The 22,266-nt window shown below is 35.6% G+C and overlaps 1 protein-coding gene across 2 annotated transcripts in view; it reads right to left on the bottom strand.

Annotated features, from left to right (window-relative positions):
* Positions 1 to 22,266, bottom strand: part of Cftr (CF transmembrane conductance regulator) — a 144,690-nt gene that overhangs the window by 91,840 nt on the left and 30,584 nt on the right. Inside the window, exons 1-6 of one of the 2 annotated variants that reach the window (XM_050145940.1) lie at positions 19,902 to 20,000; positions 16,356 to 16,399; positions 8,452 to 8,667; positions 2,575 to 2,664; positions 1,532 to 1,695; positions 677 to 802 (exon numbers count right to left, since the gene is read on the bottom strand). In XM_050145940.1, the coding sequence (XP_050001897.1) occupies positions 677 to 802; positions 1,532 to 1,695; positions 2,575 to 2,664; positions 8,452 to 8,598 (527 nt within the window). In that variant the 5' untranslated portion in view covers positions 8,599 to 8,667; positions 16,356 to 16,399; positions 19,902 to 20,000. Of the gene's footprint in view, positions 1 to 676; positions 803 to 1,531; positions 1,696 to 2,574; positions 2,665 to 8,451; positions 8,668 to 16,355; positions 16,400 to 19,901; positions 20,011 to 22,266 lie in introns of those variants that run through there. The other variant, XM_050145938.1, reaches the window with a different exon arrangement.

Here is a 22,266-nt window from a genome sequence, read left to right on the forward strand (position 1 = left end):
TTTTTTTTATTGCCAGATATAATCTTTACTAATCTGTGAAAGGTTATCTGAGATGAAAGAAGACAACACACACAGGTGCCAAGTACTGACTCCATCTCAGGAGATGGCTTTTGCTACAGGGACTGATTTCACCTCCTGTGAGCAATTTACATGGGCAACACTGAGAAAACTTCCTTTGTCATTCCTAAGGTTCAGAATAACAGGTACAGTTTGCCCAAATGTATGTGATACAGTGTCATACAGCATCTACCTTTCCTCTCAGAACTATTTAACAGTTCCACTTATGATCTCCATTAGTCCCCAGCGTCTTTGTCATTGTTTTAACTCAGTTAAGGTACTAAACAATTATAGACAACTACAGAAGACTCATTCAGAAGGGATACAAATCCTCACAGTGCAAATGAACTACATGATTAGCTATGTAAACCAGAGCCTGGCATGGTGGCACATGCCTTAAAGTTCTAGGCCATCCTGGTCTAGATACATACTGAGTTCTAGGCTAGAAAAACCTACATAGTGAGACCCTGTTTCAAAAACAAAACAAAACATTAACTCATCAAAGTGACTTTATGCAACTGATGCATAAATAATAGTATAGCTTAGAACATATGTTTGAATTCTACTGGACTAGTCGTTTTTAAATGTTAAGTATAAAATTGTAACAATATCAACTTACTCTCTCAGGTTTTCAATTATCTTTTCCATCGCTGATTCCCAACAATATGCCTTAACAGAATGGATATTATCAACAATTTCTGCTGTGATCACAAGTCTTTCATTGATCTTTGCGGCTCTCTGTTCTCTGTAAACCAATCACTTGATCAACCAATCAATAACAGAAAGAAGTCAAATTATTTACTAATTACTACTCAAAATTTAAGGAAATTCATATTTCTTTTATTATGTAGATAAATATTTTGTTATTAAGCAGATGGTAACAAAAGTAATTCTATCATTTAATAGATGCCTCTGAATGTCAAACAACCACCACTATATGAATTTTGGACTTTGTCCTTTATCCAATCCTTATCAAAGAGGTGATAACTTCTATTTTGTGAAACAAATGAAATTATAAATGTTTTTAAAAAAAATAAAAAAGACTCGAGTCCCCAGATTGCAGCTTTCTATGACATTTCAGCTGGCAAACTCTATATGTTCTCTGTCATAAACATGTATTATGACTCATACCACAGATGCATTCCATAATAAAAGTAATAAAAGCTTTGGTAGAATGATATACAATATGGGATAGGAAAAGCCAGTAAGTTCCATACAAAATTTAGGCATTTCTTCCAGGTCATATAAATACTATAACCACTTTACCTAAATTTTATGAGTATAAAAATGTACATAACCTTAAAACTTTTATAAAGAAATTCTGTAGACCAATAGGGGAAAAATACCCTTTTGGTATATGATGTATTACTGATACCATTGAAACAACCCCTTTTTAGTGATATCCCATAGTTTTCTGGTCCCGGCACAGAGAAGCCCAAGTTAAATTCCTTCAAGGTGTGACAAAGATCACTACCTGTACTTCACCATCATCTTCCCTAAAATAGCCTGAAGAAGGACAAGTATTATCAGTAAACCAAGGCCACAGAAAGCAGAGAACTGTAACAATTCCCAGAGAAGTCCCATCAGGAGAGCTACTTGTAAAGGAGCAATCCACACAAAATGTGCCAAGGCAAGTCCCTGAAAAACAAAAGCACAGAGAAGAGCAGCTGACATGTTACACTTCACCCTCAACAAACAAGCAAAGAAACACATGCTGGGGGAAGGGAAGAGTGCTGAGGATTTGTCCACTCAAGGAACTCATGGTTCTGAGCACATTAAATTGTAGATGTTCTTAGTATGAAAGCATAGTACTGGGCTTAATCAATGCATAGACCAGGTTCCTCAAGGAAAGAATTTCAAGTCACTGCATCTTAAAATACATTGTCACCCCCCTCCCACAGAGTGGAATGGGACTGGATATCCTAGGAATTGTGCCCAGATTTTAATATCTTTTAAAAATAAAGCTAGTGTCCTCACATTAGACCAAGTGAGAACAAGAGGCTCTCCTCAGAGACTTGGTATACACACACACACACACACACACACACACACACACACCTGAATAGTTCAACATCTGGTACTCAATTTAACAGTAATTTGTTTAACTTTTGTTAAATTAAATACTAAAAATGAAAAGATAAATAAAACAAAGTATCTGTCCTCAAAGACCTTGAATTTATTTGTGACATAAGGCAACACAGAACAAAAACTGCCCAAAGTATCATATTTAGCCAAAGTAAATAACAATTTAAAGTATTATATTAAAAGGAAGCAAAGTCTGATAAGGATTAAGTTTTGAAAAACCTTATTAAGGGCAAGCTGGGGTATGTTTCAGTTGGGCAATTTTACCTGACCTCAGAATGGGTGCTCTGAGCCTTCCCAGCTTCCAGAAATAGCCGAACTAGAGATGGGAGGGACTTGACTACTTAGCACTGTTAGCTGGTGCAGATAAATCTTTCTTTAGTGTTGTTTGATTTCTAATAAAATGCATAAAACATTTAATCAGTGGGTACATACTTCATCAAATTTGTTCAGGTTGTTGGAAAGAAGACTAACAAGTTGTCCAATACTTATTTTATCAAGAACACGGCTTGACAGCTTTAAAGTCTAAAAGAAAAAAAGAAGTTAGGTGATATCAACAAACAAAAGTAAAATGTATTCATAAATAACACATTAGTAAAGTAGAGGACCTTATATATACTTCAAGTGGATGATCAGCCTTGTTTCATATTCATTAAGTTCATACTTTCTCAGCTTTATGACTATTCAACTGAAAAGCAAATATTACATTGAAATAAATTTTTATATTAAAAAGTTTTTATATTAACTTTTTGACTTTGACAATAAGATTGATACTGTATTTAAATACCCATTTGTAAAATGTTCGCTTGAGTCTTTTTTTTTAAATCATTTTGTTTGAGTTTTAGGGGCTTTTTTTTAACATTGTTTTTTAGAAATGAAACAAATACTATCCTGCGTCAGGTAAGCCAGGCCCAGAAGGACAAATCCTACCTGTTCTTCCTATGTGAGGATCTCAACAGTGAACTTTTAGAATATTAAGTACAACAATGCGTTGGTAAAAATCAGAAGGATAAGAGAGAGGCATTAGAGAGAGGGAGGGAGGACAGTATTATACAGCAGGCATGAAATGGAGGCCAGGGCTGAGAGATAATGAGGGTAGAGCCATCTCTGCAGGGACTCAAGTGGGAAGATAGGAGAGACCAAGGGGAGGAGAGAGGGCAACTAACAGTAAGGATAAATGAAAATGCCACATGAAAAACCTCTCTGCTTTATAAGATTACCTTTAAAAATACAATCTCAAGACTTTATTAAAGCCAGATTCATAGGACAGCTAAGGGGTGTACAGTGCCCTAAGTGAGGTGTGAGCATTCACAAAGCAGTAGGGTAGAAAGCCACCTTCCCTCTGCTTCAGGTGGGAGAGGCATTCACTCTGTTGAATGGCTTCAGAATTGTTATTACCCAGTTTTATCTATGCTAGCTTTAGCAGAATGTAGTTCCACATGGGACTGTCAGGTGAGGATACTGTTTGCAATAATAGAATCTAATAAGCATAAAAATACATTGGCAGAGACTAATTTACTCATGATCTGTCTCTGTCAAGCATAATGCAAGGAAACACATGCTATGCCTTGTGATAATGGAGTGTGTTCCCAAATAGCAATTATCAGGATGATTTAATATAGAGATTTGTAAACATTATTATTAATGCTTGCTTGTCTTGCCTGTATTGTATGTCATGCCTTAAGAAATTAATAATAGCTGCACATGTATACATATAAATATGTGTGTGTATGTATGAGTTTAAATTTATAGTCTGAGTATCACTATTGTACAGGTCTAAGAATAAAAGAGCTTTTGTTTTATTTGTTTTGTTTTGGTCTTTTGAGACAAGGTTTATCTGTGTAGCCCTGGCTGTCCTGGAACTTGCTCTGTAGACCAGGCCGGCCTTGAACTTAGAGGTCCATTTGGCTCTGCCTCCTGAGTGCTAAAATTACAGGTGTGCACCACCAGTGACTAAGAATGAGGTTTTAAACCAAGGAAGCAAGCAAACAAACAAACAAAAAGATCCTTAAAAAGTTTAGAGGTCTCCTTCCTGGATGATGCTTCTCTCAAAAGCCACCAATAATCAAAGTTCCGGTACTGGGTATGGGACAGCTAGCTGCCTATGAGTGACTGACCAAGGAGGCTTTCAGCAATGCTCTTGGTTACCCTCCAGAATTTGATGGTAAGACTCTGCTGCTGCTGAAAATACTGTATACATACTACTGTCACAAGACATGGAGCTGAGCTGCAAGCTTCCTCCCTACTGGCTGGCTTTAATAATGCCAGAAGTGTACAGGACACAAACTGCTAGGGAAGACAGCATCATTAATCTTACCCAACTGGGACTCTAATAAGCTACAGTAACCATGTATCTTTGTAAAATGTGCCCTCTGGTTCAGCGATAGCATGCTTCTTACGGGGGTAACTAGCTCCACAGCAGGGAGCTTATGCTTGGTTCTGTAACCCTGGCTAAGAGTCTCTGCTTTAGAAGGTCTCTTGCTACAGGTGGCAACCAGTTAACTGATGTTCTACTCAATGCTCATATTATCAAGCTACCTTCTTACTACTTCTCTTCATACCATAGATTAGGGATTGTACTCAGAAAAGTTTCTTACGACAGTGGATACTGGTGACTGCAGAAACCTACGACTGACCCCATTGTGGTAAATAAGTGATGGAGGAATGTTTGACCATGTATGAGATGACTGAATCACTCACAGCCCTGCCCCGTAACTCAGAGAACATGGCAGAAGAGGGGGCACAGAGAATATATGAGTTGACTTTAGGAAAGGTAGACAGTAGGAAGAAGTGTTTTCATAGGACTTATCAGTCGCGCTCATGAACTCTTTATAGCTGAGGCTATCTGCACAGGATGAAACATATCAGGATGGATGGAGGCAGTCTCATGCGTGTTAGGGAGGAGTGTCATATTATCTTGTCACTGGTGCCATATTTATATGTCAAACATATAAGCTTTTCCTGCTCCACTAAATAATCTCCCACTATGCTCTTATTAAACTCAATGGACCACACACAAAGACATGGAAGTAGGAAGGTACTTGCTAAGATGAGTTCCAGTTGAAAAGGACAGGGAATGATAGAGAAAATGAGGATAAAGATGACTGAACTTAATTGTATAAGAAAATGTAAAATAATAAAAATGTATAAAATTATGAATAAAAGATAAAATCTAAGATAGTGAAACCTGGTGTTAATTTTCTCATAAATTATTTCACCAACTCTGTGGATCTGTCAAAGTCAATAAAAGTATGTTATGAGTAACTGAATCAATATTTTTATTGATTTTTATTGAGCTCTACATTTTTCTATGCTTCCCTCCCTGTAAGGTCTCCCCTCCTCCAAGGTCTGAATCAATATACTTATGTTTACAAAACAAAGTCATCAATTTTGTTTTATTGTTTTTTGTTTTGTTTTGTTTTTTGAGACAGGGTTTCTCTGTAGCTCTGGAGCATATCCTGGAACTAGCACTTGTAGACCAGGCTGGCCTTGAACTCACAGAGATCTGCCTGCCTCTGCCTCCTGAGGGCTAGGATTAAAGGCGTACTCCACGACTACCTGGCCAAAGTCATCAAATTTTACAAAGAAAATAGATCATAAAAGATCATTAATTAGAAACATTTATTTACATTAATGATTTAACATTATTAAATGATTTCATTATTAATAAAAGAATAATCCTTTGTAAAATTTAATAGGTTATTTGTTGTTAGATGGCTTTGGCAGCAAAACTTTGACACATTTATTGTTTCATCTCATCATATATTTGTGGAGCATTTAATAGATTCAAATCATTGTCCTGAATGCATTGGAAATTAATATTATCTCTTTCTTAGAAACATATATATGTGTATACGAAGAAATATATATATTTATAAATATATTATATATGGAAATATTTATATAATTTCTATAAATATATATGTGTTAAGGAAGGCAGAATGTATAGTGGGCTCAGACTTTGGATTAGAAAAATATGAATGACTATATAAAGGCAGAAATAAAACAATGGATAATTTTAAGACAGGCCAACACAAGAAGTGTCATGGTAGTTAATCACAAAATATTACTAGAGTAATAGGAGGGGAGGGAGAACTCACTGAGATAAATAACAGGTGTTACATGTGTCTTAGAGAAAGTTTTGGCATCAGGAAAAGTTATACACAGGGTAAAACATGAAGCCGCATGCATAATATACACATGGTAAATGTTTATTGTTATTTTGGTAATTTTCATATTCATGGGCCAGTTTGTGTTTATATTCATTATTTTCAGTAAAATGTATTATAGTTTCCAAATTTTAAAGGGAGCGACTTTCTGTACTATATAATTTAAAATACTTTAGGAAGGATCATATATGCCATGGGCCTGAAACAGGATGAATATGGGGAAGGATATGAAACATGGAGAGAGCAAAGACAAAGCGCAATTAGGACCAACCAAGAGCAACACGAAGATGCACTCACACTCTGGCATGAGCCAACACAGGAATGCAAGTGTGGTTTGCAAGATAAACTAAATCATCAACCTCACAGGTAGCTGATGTTGAAATGGAAATGCACATGGAAGAGCTTCAGACTCTTCATTAGTATTTCTAAAAAGCGCGCGCGCGCGTGTGTGTGTGTGTGTGTGTGTGAACTATTAAATGAGGACTTGGTCACAAACTAACCATACTCCTTTTTTTACTTCCCATCCCCTTTGCCTCAGGAATATATTTCCACACTTTTGTTTTTACTAATGCCTGAAAACAATTTCACATCAAAGATTGTGATTTGCCTATTCTGAAAATTTGAAGTAGTTTTTAATATAGTTCTTCCTTTAGTTATAGGTTTTATATTCATTAAAAGAATAAGAAATAAAAATAACAGTACCTGCAGTAGAGAGTTGTGGGTAAATAAAATTAGATCACATTTAATTCATTTATTAGTATAACATATATAAATATACATATATACATATATATCCTTAGTTATCAGCATTACAATATAAAGTAATTACTTCTTAACAGGTATTTATTAAAGTAAATTGAATATTCTATGATAGCAAGTTCTGTTGATTGTACATTACACATGTTCTCTAAAAAGTTTTGTTGATTTATCATGTTTTCCTGGGAATTAGGATTTGATGAGATTGTAGTTTAAGAGATTAAATTAAACTTCTGACTCCCTTTTGTTCTTCTCGGCCTCCATAAAAGCCTTTTTTGAACAATAAAGTATGGCTATCAAGATTTTATTACACTGTTGGCCTTGAGTGTGTACTATAATGGTCTTATGGATTACTTGTTAGAGGTCAATTTCATATCCATAGCCCTCATAAGCCAAGTATATAAAGTTTGTCATTGAAGAAAGAAAACAGCAAAGAAAAAGGGAAGATATAAATGATGCCACCAATATATATGTCTTTAAATACTTGGTAGGGGAAAGCACATATACAGATTGGAGAAAGCACAAGCCATTGAAATAACTTTGAATTTTGTTAGAAATTTAGACCACATTTAGGTAGCTAAATGTTCATTTGAATTGATTTAAATCATTCCTAGAGTATTTAGGCTCTTGTCTAGCTAACACAGGCAGAAAAGAGAAATAAGTTATGATTTCAATGCATTGGTATTTCAAAACCTTTATAGTTAGAGGACTTGCTGGGTGACAAAAATCCAAATCAAAATAAGACAGTAGATGCAAGTTACCACTGTGAGACAGTCACCACCTATGCTTAGGTTAACCATGACAATAACATACTGAATTATTGTTAACAAATATAAAGACAGATAGCATTTTACCACAAGGTGATATTTTGTAAATGACTTTCATACTGATATTTGTCATTTTAACTGAAAAAAGAGCGGATTAAAAAAATGATGGTGATTTAGCTCATTGCTATAGCACTTGTCTATTGTGTGTGAAGCCCTGGGTTCAACTTTCAGTAATTCAAGAAACAACAAAAACTCCCAAAGCAAAATCACTCAAATCCTTCTCTTAAAAAAGGGCATCCGTGATATTGTTAAGTTATAGAAGGCACTTAACTGTCTACTGAGGTAAATTGAATTACTAAGGATAAATAAAACAGTACTTATTCCTGCCATTTATTTCACAGACAGGCAAAACTGAGATCTATTTTCATACTTATCCTAAATTTTTAGAGCTCACAATCTAATTCAGGGCATCAAAGATATGCCATGTAGAATACCTGAGACTGTGCAGGGTGACAAACCCAGCAAAGAACTTGCTGGCATACAGGAAGCCCTGAGTTCAATCCCCAACATTGAAATAACAAAACAAAATCAATAAAAAACACTCCCCCCAAAAGTATTACCTTCTTATAAATCAAGCTAAACATAGCTATTCTCATCTTCATTCCAATGCGATGAAGACCAAAAATGGCTGGATGAAGAAGCAATGTTCTGATAATGAAGAGAAGGCACAAGCCTATGCCTAAGTAAATGGCAATGGAGCGCTCCATCTTGTTATCTGGGTCATAGGAAGCTATGATTCTTCCTAGCAAGAGGGGTTGGACGGCCTTGGTGACTTCCTGCAGAAGAAGAAAACAGATTAAATTTCATTTCCTTGTCTTGAAATACCCTCACAATCTCATTATAAAATATTTTTCTTTACAGAGGATTTGAAATGGCTTTATAGAGAGGGTCAAGTCATCTATGAAATTGATGTTGTCTTTAACTTGTATAAATTCTAAAATAAGATTTGGTTATTACTTCAAACTCTACTATAGAGCTATAGTAATAAAAACAGCTTGGTATTAACTAGAAATAGACATTTGGACCAACAGAATCAAATCTAAGACCCAGACATTAATCCACACACCTATGATCACCTGATTTTTGACAAAGAAGCCAAAACGGTACAATGGAAAAAGGAAAGAATCTTTAACAAATGGTGATTGCATAACTGGATACCAACATGTAGAAGATTGCAAATAGATTTATATCTATTGCCATGCACAAAACTCAAGTCCAAGTGGATCAAGGACCTCAATATAAGTTCAGTTACATTGAACCTGATAGAAGAGAAGAAAGTGGAAAGTAGCCTTGAACACACTGGCACAAAAGACCACTTCCTAAATATAATACCAGTAACACAGAAACTGACAGTAACAATCAATAAATGGGACTTCCTGAAGCTGAAAAGCTTCTGTAAGGCAAATGACACATAAATAAGACAAAACGACAGCCTACAGAATGAAAAAATATCTTCACCAACCCCACATCTGATAGAGGGCTGATCTCCAAAATATATAAAGAACTCAAGAAACTAGACATCAAAATACAAAATAGCCCAATTAAAAAATGGGGTACAAAGCTAAACAGAATTCTCAGCAGAAGAATTTCCTATGTCTGAAAAACATTTAACATATTGCTCAACATAATTAATCATCAGGGAAATGCATATCAAAATGACTCTGAGATACTATCTTATACCTGTCAGAATGGCTATGATCAAAAATACTGAGGGCAACTTACATGGAATCAGGGGAACACTGCTTCATTGTTTGTAGGAATGCAAACTTGTACAGTTACTTTGGAAATCAGTATAGCAGTTTCTCAGAAAATTGAGAATCAATTTATCTCAAGGCCCAGAGATATCACTCTTGGGTATATTCCCAAAGGGTAATCAATCATACCAGAAGGACACTTGCTCAACAATGTTCATAGCAGCATTATTTGTAATAGCCAGAACCTGGAAACAACCTAGATGCTTCTCAACTGAATAATGGATAAAGAAAATACGGTACATTTACACAATTGAGTATTATTAAGCTTTAAAAAAACAATGACATCATGAAATTTGCAGGCAAACAGATGGGACTAGAAAAAACCAACCTCAGTGAGGTAACCCAGACTCAGGAAGACAAATACGGTATGTACTCACTCCTAAGTGGATATTAATGTAAAGCAGAGGATGAACAGACTACAACCCACAGCTCCAGAGAAACTAGATCAGGACAAGGAGGACCCTAAATGGGACACATGTATCACCCTAGGAAGGGGAATTAGTTGAGATCTCCTGGGTAAACTGGGGTTGAGAGTGGGCGGTGAAGGGAAGGGGACAGTGGATGAGCACATGAGAGAACATGATGGTAGAGGGGGAAGAGGGATGAAGTGGGAGAGCAATGAAAAAGAGATCTTGATAGAGAAAGCCACTATGGGGTTAGGGAGCAACCTGGTGGTAGGGAAATTCCCAAGAATCCATAAGGATGACTCCAGTTAAGACTCCTAGCAGGAGTGGGGAGGGTGCCTGAACTGGCCTTCATCAGATTGGTAAATACACCAACCATGATTATAGACCCTTCATTCAGTAACTGATGAAACCAGATGTAAAGATCCACAACCAAGCATTAGGCCAAGCTCCGGGACCAATGGAAGAGAGGGAGGAGGGAATATATGAGCAAGGGAGGTCAAGAACATGATGGAGAAATCTACAGAGACAGCTGAAACAAGCTTGTAAAAAACTCATGAACTCTAGACTGACATCTGTGGAGCCTCCGCGGGACCAACCAAAGCTCTCCAAATGTGCAAGACAGTGATGAAGCTTGGACTATCTGAGGGGCCTCTGGAAGTAGGTCCAGGATCTATCTCTGGTGCATGAGCTGGCTTGTTTGAGCCCATTTCCTATGCTGGAATGCCATGCTCAGCCTTAATGCAGCGGGAAGGGGCTTGGTCCTGTCCCAACTTAATGTGAGAGACTTTGTCGACTCCCCATGGCGGCCCTTACCCATTGGGAGAAGTGGATAGGGGGTGGGCTGGAGGGGGACAGGGGACATTGAGAGTGGATGGAGGTAGAACCGTGGTTGGAATTTAAAATAAAGAAAAAAAAAAAAAGATTTGGTTACTAGTTTACAGCAAAAGTCACATCAAGACAAGTTTGTGTGAGGTGTTCGCTAAAACCTGAATGAATAGTGGCTTCAGTAAGGCATATACTAGGACACTTTACCTTGGGCCAGTTCCAACAAACTCATCAACTTTTCAGTAGTCTTCAACTGACTACCAGCCAGGCTGTTTATCCAGTTATCCATCCCTTCTAAATGCACATGGACAGATTTGAACCCAAGAACTCTAAATTTTATCCATTTTGCTAAGCAGCCTTCAAATTAAGAAGACATTATCTCCCAATTTTTTTCTTATGATGACTTACTTATAAGTGAAACAGAAATTTAGGGCTAAATCCCACAAGAAGATTAAGACAGATGTGATCCTAATTGGTTATCTCTAAGTCTGACTGACCTACCCCATCACTGTTCAGCATTTTTTGCTCTTACCCTTAATTTGCTTTTCATTTTTATCTACAATGGACTTTCCAAATCTCAAGTGCCAATACTATCTGTCCCATCATTCCTAAAAGATGACCATGCTCTCTCCATCACTTTCCTCCCCAAAGGAAATTACAATCGACAATAGCTACTGCTCATTCTGACTTTATGTACAGTGTTTCATCTCATTTATATACGGTATAAAGCAAAGCTCTGAAATAAGAGAAGATTGAAACCTTTAAAAAAGCTTCTAAAATAATCACAAAGATGATACATCATTTCCTTTCATGTGTCCATATTTTAAATAGATTTGAATTACAGAAAATCAAAAGGCAGGGATGAAAAAGAAAAATTTTAACCTCCTACCTAGTTAAAACATACTAATAGTTTCTGTGATCTAGTGATTAAAACATGATTTTTAAAAAGCAAAGTATACAAAATACTTCTTACATATGCTTCATATTTTTATTACATGGCAAACATATTTAGCATATTTAGATGTAGAATTAAACTAGAGATTAAACAGGCACATTCAGGGTGGTAGGGCCTAGATATGACTTTTAAATGTCATATAAATGTCCTCATAGTGTTTTGTTTTTACCTAAAGGTATTTTTTTTTACATTTTTCTTATACATATCATATAGCTACCTCATTTGCTCTAAATGCTATCTAGCAAGCCTTCTTATGACTATACTGGGTTGTCTATGCCTGCATAGTGACAAATGTGTTGTCTTTATACTTGGATATTATGATCTTGATTGTTTTATAAAGTGAGAAAAATCAAGAGACAAGTTAGAGACTATATTAAATATCATATTGCACAAAATATAACATATAATAGTTATATTGTATTATATATACATTATATATAATAAAAAATTATAACTTGTATTACCGTAAATGGAACGCCCATTCTACATATTACTACTACTGTGTTAGATTTCAACTTGCGTCAACTAAGAGGACATACTTATCTTTTGAATAACAGGTTACCCCACAAAGATACCGGTAGTATTCCTCTGGAAGAGCAGATATTCAGTTTGCTTCTTCACAGGAAATTTCCAAAGACAGGATCATATGTAGGTTGCAGCATAACCCTCGCTACCACACAGTGCTGTTACCTCTCAGGGACAAAACCAGCACTTCCAGCCTCTTTCTGTCACTGCTTTTCCTAACCTCTTTTCTGTATCATGTTCTCTAATATTTACAATGGAACCATTCATAGGTCCACCTGACATGCTTTTTAAATGTGGGAGAACACCCACAATGGTAACTGATACCCAGCTTACTCTATAAAGTGTAGGCCTTCTCACAAACCACCGCTGGTACCTGAAAGCTGAGTGTCCTCTGTTGCTTGGACTACTTTCAGAAGCACAAGTGCCCTCATTTCCACCACATGAAACAGTAAACCCAAACAGAATTGCATCCATTGGAAAATAATGTAAAGCTATTTTAGGTAGTATAATATCCAGTTAAATATTTAAAAATTTTTATAGAAGGTAGAATTTACCTTAGAAAGTAGAAGAAACTTAATAGCAATGTTTAAGACAATATGGACAGTAAACTCAGGATCATAAAACTCAAACTCCTTTTTTACACTAACTTTTGAGAATCTTATACACAAATATACTGTATGTATCACTTTTACAACTCCCTCCCTCCCTTCAAACTCCATCCATGCCTACCCTGACTTCCTCTTAAGTTCATAATCTCTTTAACTATTCTTAGCCCAATGTATCTACTCTCTGTATACCCTCGGCCACTTCTATTGTTTGGACAGTTCTCTTCATTGGCAAACTGGTAATTCAGAAGGTTCCCTCCTATAACATCATCCCTGAAAGTATGAACTGAGTATAAGAATACTGTGCAGAGGCTAAGGAATACCTTAGGTAATTGTACTGGTTCATTTCTTTACACACACATACACAGTGCTCAGAGAGGTATAGATTTAAACAATGTGAGTTCAGAAGACCATCTGGGGTCCGGAGTTTTGACACATGGACCATAATCCTATCTTGGGAGGCTGAAAAAGGAAGATTATGAAATCCAGGCCAGTCTGGATTTCCAACCAACCAACTTCCTTCCAACCGAAGACCATCTGTCATCTGGGTAAGTGAACACGTAAAAACAGCTAAAGAGACTGCACTCATATGGGAATAAATTTAGGTCTCAGAGTAGCCTCCCAGGGGAAGTTTGAACACATGTCATGGTGGATATACCTGGGCTATCATAACATTTTCAAGGCCAGAGCTCAAAGTCACTAGGTGAATACATATCCTTAAACCACTTCCACTGTACCTGACAAAGTCAGATGTTTCTAGAGACAGGAAAGTCTGCATTGAGTGGACATTCAGATTATAAAGGAAAGTTCAGACAGAAACAGAAAAGCAAACTGAAGTTTGCAGCTAAATTATATGGAAGTATCTCAAGGCATCTTTATATAAAACCATTTAAAAAAAAAACTACAAGTTGTGGAGCTGGGAGTTAGGTCAGGGATAGAGCGTTTGTCTAGCATATGGGGTTTCAGAGTACTTCGTTATATTTTGTGCAGCCAATAAGTAAAGTCATTCGCCTGTTTTAAGCATGTTTTCTATAGCTTTACCTTTAGAATATTAGGGCCGGTAATACTGAGAAATACCAGTATCATGCTGAACAACCCAGGAGTATCACAATGACAACAGAGAAACTAATTTAAAAACAGTATTGTGTCCGGGAAAAGTTCCAACAAAGCTGGATATAAACACTCCTGGTTAACCATAGAAAGAGGCTCCTTCACAGTCAGGAACTGGTGCCATAGCCTCTGCAGTCAGGAAAACAAAAGAATACTGGCTATTATGGCCACTTAACATCTTTATGAAACTTCTAAGGTAACTATGTAAGAAAAATGATTGCTATGAATATTATAAATAAAACAAAAAGCACCATCATTAATACAGAATGTGATTGACTAGAGAGACTATTAAGTACACTAAAAACTAACTGAACTAAGGAAAACTAAGTATTGCAAAGATTATGTTTCCCCTAATATATTTTATAAGATTTATGTGTATTTTAAAAGTAAACAAATTAGCAGCAGGAGAGGGGCTATCTATTTACATTGCCACAAGAGTTCCAATGGTACATACAATACCTAATAAGTGTATCTAATCAATAAATATTTGTTAAAATTTATTAAATATAATATTGTAAATTCCATTTGGAAATAAATGCTAATTGAAACCACTGCAGAATAAAAACAATGTGAGCATTTAAGTTAATGGATATTAAACCATAAAACTATACATGTCACAAGAAAAAGAAAATATACTGATTTATCTGGAAACTCCAGGAAAATATCCAATATAAAATAATTTAAGATATAATAATGTGTGGCACTTAATTCAGTGGAGAAAGCAAAGCTTATCCAATTAAGAATGTAAAAACTGGATCAGAGCTTTAAAAATTAAATTCTCTTACATATGGACACATAAAATGGACTGTAAATGAGTAGATAAGAAAATGTAAAACATGACATAATGAAGTATAGGCTGGTATGGAGAGATGGCTCCATAATTAGGAAGATAATGCTCTTCTATTGGACTCGAGCTTGGTTCCCAGCACACAACCAGTGAAACTGTGATTCAAGTCCCAAGGAACACAAAAATGCCCTCTTCTGGCCTCTGCGGCACCTGCACGCATCTGGTAAACATACAGACATGCATAAATAAATAAATCTTCAAATAATAAAATTAAAGTAAAAACAAAAATACCTGTCACTTTGCATATTTGAATTTTATAAAACTCTGAGCATAAATAGAAGGATAACATAAGTGAAAACATTACAAAGATTATGCAGCAATTAAAAATTCTAATGATTAGAAAATAAAAATTTATCCATATATGCTGTGGGAGCACATTCCACTCCTTCAGCCAATAGCATTTAAGATACCAGCCCACTTGTGCATGGTCTCTTATACTATAAATGCAGCTGCAAAGCGTGCATGCTCTCTCTCTTGCTCCCAGCTCTTGCTTCTGGCTGCTAGACTCTGTCCCCGTTTGTGTAGAGAGGACTGTTATCTAGGACAGTGATCTGTAAGTTTCCTTTAAATAAATAACCCTTTATTATTCATAATTCTGAACTGGTGTGGGATTATTTTGTGACTTCCACCTTCATATATATGGTGGCACCATGCCTTTATTCTAGCACTCAGGAGGCAAAAGCAGGAGGCTCTCTGTGAGTTCAAACCAGTCTGGACTACAGAGTGGATTCCAGACAAGCCAGGCCAACTAGGGTTACATAGTAAGATGCTTTCTTTAAAAATTTTTTAATTAATTAAAAATTAAGAGAATAAAGTTATAAAGCTAATAAAGTCTAGAGAGAATATTCTAGTATCAAATAGACAAACACACTAAGAATAATAGAATAAAGGGCCTATTTATATACATAAAAAGAAAAGTAAATTCATAGTGACTATATAAAAGCATAAAAATTATACTAGTAAAAATAACTATTTTTTCACTCAGAAATTTTAAAGATGATATATATCAAATGGTGGCAAAGTATTAACTTTCCCATTGTTATACTAGAAAATTAAGTTACATATTTTCTAGCTATATTTGTAAACTATGGAAGTTAGCTAGAAGTTACACCAGTGTATATCAAAGGACTACTTTCACACTAGCCATAATATAAAAATAATTTAAATATTCACTAACTTGTAATTTCATTTCATGTAATTTATTTCAAAAATTACAGTTCAATTAAAGGATTTATTAATTATGTAGAGAACATCTAATGACATACAACAACATTTACAAATACAAGAAGAACAGAAACAGACTTGTACACATTAGCTAAAGGAATGCTCACCCTATCTTTCATTAAGCAAATATTCTGATAGAAAATAAAGGAAGAACTATCAAATTATTTGGAGGTGGATACTTGTTACTCTGAAGATGAGTAAAAATTCCTTACTTTTCAAAAGCGATGCTGTGGACCTCAGTGTCTGGTTGCAGCATCTAGGAAAGACAAATGGGGCAGGAGCTCTACACAGAGAAGCAATAATTACTTGAGATAGATCAGGCTTATGGAGTGTTCAGAATGCAAGTGTCTGCTTTAGTCAGAGAAGCAGCCAGATATCGGGGCTCATGGGATGGGACGGAAAGATGAGAAATGAATCCTCGATAGCAGGCCTCCAGATTTGCTAAGCATTCATATTGAAGGCAGCTATAAAAGTTAAAGTACCCAAGGCAGAGCCTCTGCATGTTCAGAATTACCCCAAACACCCTTCCTTCAGTAGCAAGAGGCTTGGATTCAAAGGCTTGTGTTTGTCTAAATACAAGAGACAGATCCTCCTTTATAACAGTCTGAAGAATTTAAGAACTGTGACATTGTGAGTACCAGGAATTCTTTAAGCCCTTTAACTTTCTGGGATGATTTAAGTTGAGCTAATATTTACTTCTGTTCAGGGAAGTACACAAGGAATCAAGAAACTTTAGAGAAAATACCTGTGAATTCTTTTTCTTTTTTTTTTACTGTTGGTTCTTGTTTTAATTAATTCTAGACAGGTTCTCCGTATTCACATAGCAGCCCAATTTTGAGTTAACAAAATTTTATTAAATTGGACAAAGCCCTGTAGTTGGGCTAAAGGAAGTGTTGAAGTGAGGACAGCCAGATAAGTGGGGTTGGCCCCTCCTAGTTACTGCTTTAGGATCCCCTTTTCTCTAGGCCACTGCTCCTTTGCCCAGGGGGCAGTGAGGCCCTCCCTGCTTTGACCTTCAGGTGACATTGCACCTTTTTTTTTTTATAGCAACAACTGCACTCTAGTGATCATACTCTGTCAATGATATGTTTACTGATTCCCTCTACTGAGCTTCCTTTAGATTACCCCTAGATTATCCTTAATTGACTCTCATACTCAAGTTGTCAAACGCCCATTGCTCTTCTGCACTGGAAGTCTTAAATATTAAAGACAATGTTATTTATCTGGCTGCTGAGTCAGATAAAGAAAAAGCAAATGCATAGTCAATGGGCACATACCATAACTAATATGATTTAAAATTGCATCATTGTTGTAGAAATAAGGTTCTTTCTGATGGTATTTCCTTTTTCTTAATCTTTCACAGTTGAAAGTAAATTCTATAGTGCTTTTTTCTATCAGTATTGCAGCCAACAAAATCGTCATTATCCCACAATTATCATGATACACAGAGACCAAGAATAAACACATTCTTAATGTATGTCCCCCTACATCTATACAAGAATTACAGCAGTTCCCATAATCTTTGCTTACTTAATGGGAAGAAGAAATGTTCAGAGAGTACACTACGAACAATAAGACAATGGCATCAGTTATTTGACAAGATAGAAACTTATGAAAATGGCTAAAATTTCTCCCACTCTCACTGCAAGTCCTTAGAAGAATAAAGAAAACAGAGGTTGGTAATAGCCATAGAAATGAGAATACTGGGAAAGCTCGGTTAATAGCTACAAAATAACAGATGAAAGGAATACATTCTATTAGGGTGACTATAGTTAATAATATTTCAAAATAGCCAGCAGAGATGTTAATGATCTCATCACAAAGAAATGATAGATGTTACAGTGATTTCTATGTTAATTACTTCCAATAGGTCATGAAAGATGTATACATATATTAAAATATATACTCTGTATATGTTTATACACATTTGTATATGTCAAAATTTTTAAAATAAAAAAATAAGTTGAAAAAAACTAATAGATCAAATGCCTTGGAAGTTATACTTACCTAAATAAAATCTAGTTTTCAACATTTTTAAAACTTTGAACTGTGTGGATACAGTGAGGCTTTGTGTGGCAGGGAAAGAGAGGAAGAGAGGGGCAAAGCAGCTTCAGCATCACTACACTGTTCCCTGCTCATTTTCTTGCTCATGCCTTCTTACTTTACACTCAGCTGCTCTCTCCCATCAGGATCAAGTCAGAAATTTGATCTTTGGCTTTAAAAGCTACGACAGGTCCAGAGAAACATGCCAGGATTCAGGTTAGCTCAGAAGCACTTTGAATCATTCATTCATAATTAATACATTGAGAATAACCTAGAGATTTTTCAGCTAGATATTTTTAATTTTGAAAGTTTTAATACTTCTTCATATTTACTACATTTCTCTGTTCTTAGATTCTACTCATTAGTTTATCTTGACTGAAAAGAGCTTCAAATTCTTTAGGTGTGCTCCCTGATAAAAAATAACCTCAAAGATACCTTTAAAAGATAACTGATTATTCTTTCTCTCTCTGTCTATATGTGTGTGTGTTTCATAAAACATATACTAGACAAAATTATATTGGTTTTATACATATAGATATTTAGAGATTTAACCATAAATAATAGATTTATAATATATAATATAAAACATTATTTATTATATGTCAATATAATATATATAAATCTACTTATGTATAAATATGTAATGAGACTATAATATACATGAAATTACTTACAAAGAAATAATCATCTATGTACTTATATACTTATATTCATGAAGAAGTGTGTGTGCATGTGTGTCTGTACTGAGAAAAGTCCCAGAAGAATTTCTTCTAGAAGAAAACAGCATTAGAAAACATTCTGAGCCTAATTATAGTCAATTTTGTCAGTATAAATTGTTAATGAATCTTTCTTGGACAGGATAAAGTAAAATTCTTTAAGTAGTATAGCTGTACATGAGTTCTTACTTGAAGGAAGCCAAAGCCCTGCTAAGGTTAAAAGGCCAGAAGGAGTGCAGCGCAATAACAATCCAATGGAACAGACAGCCACAGCATTACTGGCTGAGCTGTTAAATCAGACGTATTGTATTCCCATTCGTCACCCTTCTTTACAGGCTACAACCAAGCATTCAAAGTGATGTCCTGATGATGCAAAAAACAACACCCAAATCAGTTTGGAGATCATCTGGGGAACACACCCAAAGTCAGTAAACATCACAAAGCCCGGGTTTCCAGGCTTGCTTTGCTCTTTACGGGGATGACAACATAGGCTGCTGACAAATACATTCAAGTGTACCTCACTGTCTCATTTAAAAAGTTTGACTACTTTCTGGGAAACATTTCAATGTGTGAGCAATATATATGTGTATATGTATATGTGCATATATATATATATATATATATAATTTCAAAATATCATAAACATCCCTCCACATAATTGACTGAACGGGGCCTTATTCTTGTCAAGTCATTGTCTTCTAATATTCTCTTTCTGAATACAGAAAAGTAATGTTGCCAGTAGTCTCATATACAATTAAGATGTTATGATCTGTATTCATAAAAGAGAAAAATTTTAAACAAATAATTTGCTTTTCTGGATCCATTTTAATTATGATCTGTAAATTGAAGCCTGCATTTCAAGGGTTTCCACTTAATTTTAGGTGATCTGTACTTAATTGTAATGGATTCTTAAAAGAACCTTTCATAATTCTATAAGCGCACAACTACTTACTATATCTCAATAATATATGGCACTGAATTTACCAATGAGAGTCTTACCCCTAGGTATAACAAGATTCCATAGAAGATGAATTTCCATAAAAAGCATCGCCGAAGAGCGTTGATAAGCTTGGGATTCTTCTTTGACGCTTGTTCCCTGTCCCATTCTCTGCAAAGAATAAGAAAGTGGGCTCAATGAGCTGCAGCTGCAAGTCTCTGAGTTGCTCTAGTTCCCTTCCAGAATCCATCCACAAGTATATGTGTTCAAGATTAACACAACACGATGACAGGACCAAACCTTGTGAAGTCTCTCCAGCGCCAGCTACTCAGTCAGATATCTGGCAGAATTTGATGCTCTTCCATGTAATCACTCTGCAGAGCTTCAATGCATGAAACTATCCAATTGTGGATGTTAGGGAAACGTACTGGGCTTCTTCAGAGTGATGGCAAGGGTGACCAAATGACAGATCACACTTAGAATGCATCTGTGCTCAGAATAAGATGCAAAAGTAGATATTCTAAGTTCCCTCGATCTCATGCTATTTATGTTTTTAACTGTCACAGATTTCACAATATTCAACTTTTAAAGAAAATCACAAATTAAAAAAATCAGGCAGATTTTTTCGTTTTACATTTTTTTTAACCTTTTACTTTCCTCGCTCCAATGCCTCCTCTGTCCCTCCTCCTCATTCCTTCTCAAATCCATGTCTCTTTGTCTTTGATTGTAACATGTATTACTGTAACATATAAATGCAACCTTCTGAGTCCTTGTAGTGTTGCCTGTGCACATGATTTCAGGGATGACCCTTGGTATGGGATAGTCCATTAGGGAGCACACCTCTGGGAAGGACCATTTCTCTCTCAGTTACCTTTAGTTCTTTGTCTAGGGGTGTGGCTCATGGAAGAAGGGGCTGAGCACTTTAAGAGCCACATTGCTAGAAAGTGGACTGTCAGATGTGGCACCTAGAAATGACAGGGAAGCTACGCCCTTGATACTTCAACAATCTGGTTGCCTAAAACAGACCTAAACAATCACTACACCAACTGACATACTAATGAAAAGGGACCATCAGGTGAATGTTTTAATGATTTAACAAAAAAAATCTATTTGGATTTTTAAAGAAAAAGCATGAAAATATCATCATTAAACTTCAGCATCCAACTACTGAAATCATTTAATAGTCTGTAAGTCTTTGAAAATAGAGCAGAATAAAAATATGTTTTATAGCAAGGATAGGTACTAAATAGTATTGACGAACTAGCTGAAGTGTAACAGCTGAGTTTCATTTTCAGTACTCCTAGAGCATCAGCTGGTTGTTTTAGGTTGTTGCCATTGCTGTTTATTAAGAAAAGCACTTTTTAATTTTTTCAATGGAATAAAAAAATGTCTCAGTGTTGCCTTTATCTTAATTTTCAAATTGTTCTGAGATGGAAAAATTCCATGAATCACAGAAGAACTGAATACTTAAAGGCCATTCCACCAATGGCTATTACTATTATTAAGTTGTAATAACTAAATCTGGTTTGATATTACTTTAGAGGAAGAAAACACAACTGATTTTGATGAAAAGCTTGTCAGTCTCAATATATGCACCATGACTTCCCTGAGAAACTTGCATTATAATGGCAGCCTATCCATAAAGTGAAGCCAACCCATGGTCCTCTTCATTCACATACATGAAGCTTGTTTATCTGTGAAACTTAGTGAATCAAAATAGGGAACAAAATAAGTGTATAGCAACAGCACATTCTCCATGCAAGAAACAGGGCTCATTAAAAATTCTCATTTATACTTCAATTAGAACTTAGTGATCAACTATCTAGGAAATGCAGAAAAGGGATTGCCCATAAACCAAACCAATGGTTTCAAGATAAAGATACCTATAACAGTGAAGTAACAAGTACAAAAAAAAAAGTCACATTTGGTAAGTAAGAAGTCTCTGGAATCCATCATCAATGCAGTTTTAGGAACATAGTCAAAATAGAAATTATAATTCAATAGCTGAGATAAAAATGGATGATAAACAAGTGAAGACCAGAGCACCAAAGAATTGTCAGCTATGAAATGGGAGGATGTGGTGACTTGATAGAAATGGAAGCTGTTGTTTTAATTGGTGAAATTTGAATAATTTGTAGCTATCGAAGAGGAATTAGCAACAAAAGTAGATGGTATTGATCCAGCAGTACGTTAAACAGGCGTAATGAGGGCAAAGAGCTCTAGACTTACGAAATTCAAAAGTTGGTAAGGAACATAGAGTGGGCGTGTGGTTTTCATACTATAATGATAAAGATTATTCAATTTCATGGCCACAAAAGTGAATCAGAGGAGTCAAGGTACTTCTAGCAACAAACTGAAAACTTGGACCACTTCCCAAGGGTGCAAAGGAGTAGTTTCAATAAACTTCTAACAAAAACTATGATGAAG

This window comes from Alexandromys fortis, unplaced genomic scaffold, assembly GCF_014885135.2.
Source record: "Alexandromys fortis isolate MF-2015 unplaced genomic scaffold, M_Fortis_MF-2015_v1.1 scaffold_34, whole genome shotgun sequence".
Classification (NCBI taxonomy): Eukaryota; Metazoa; Chordata; class Mammalia; order Rodentia; family Cricetidae; genus Alexandromys; species Alexandromys fortis.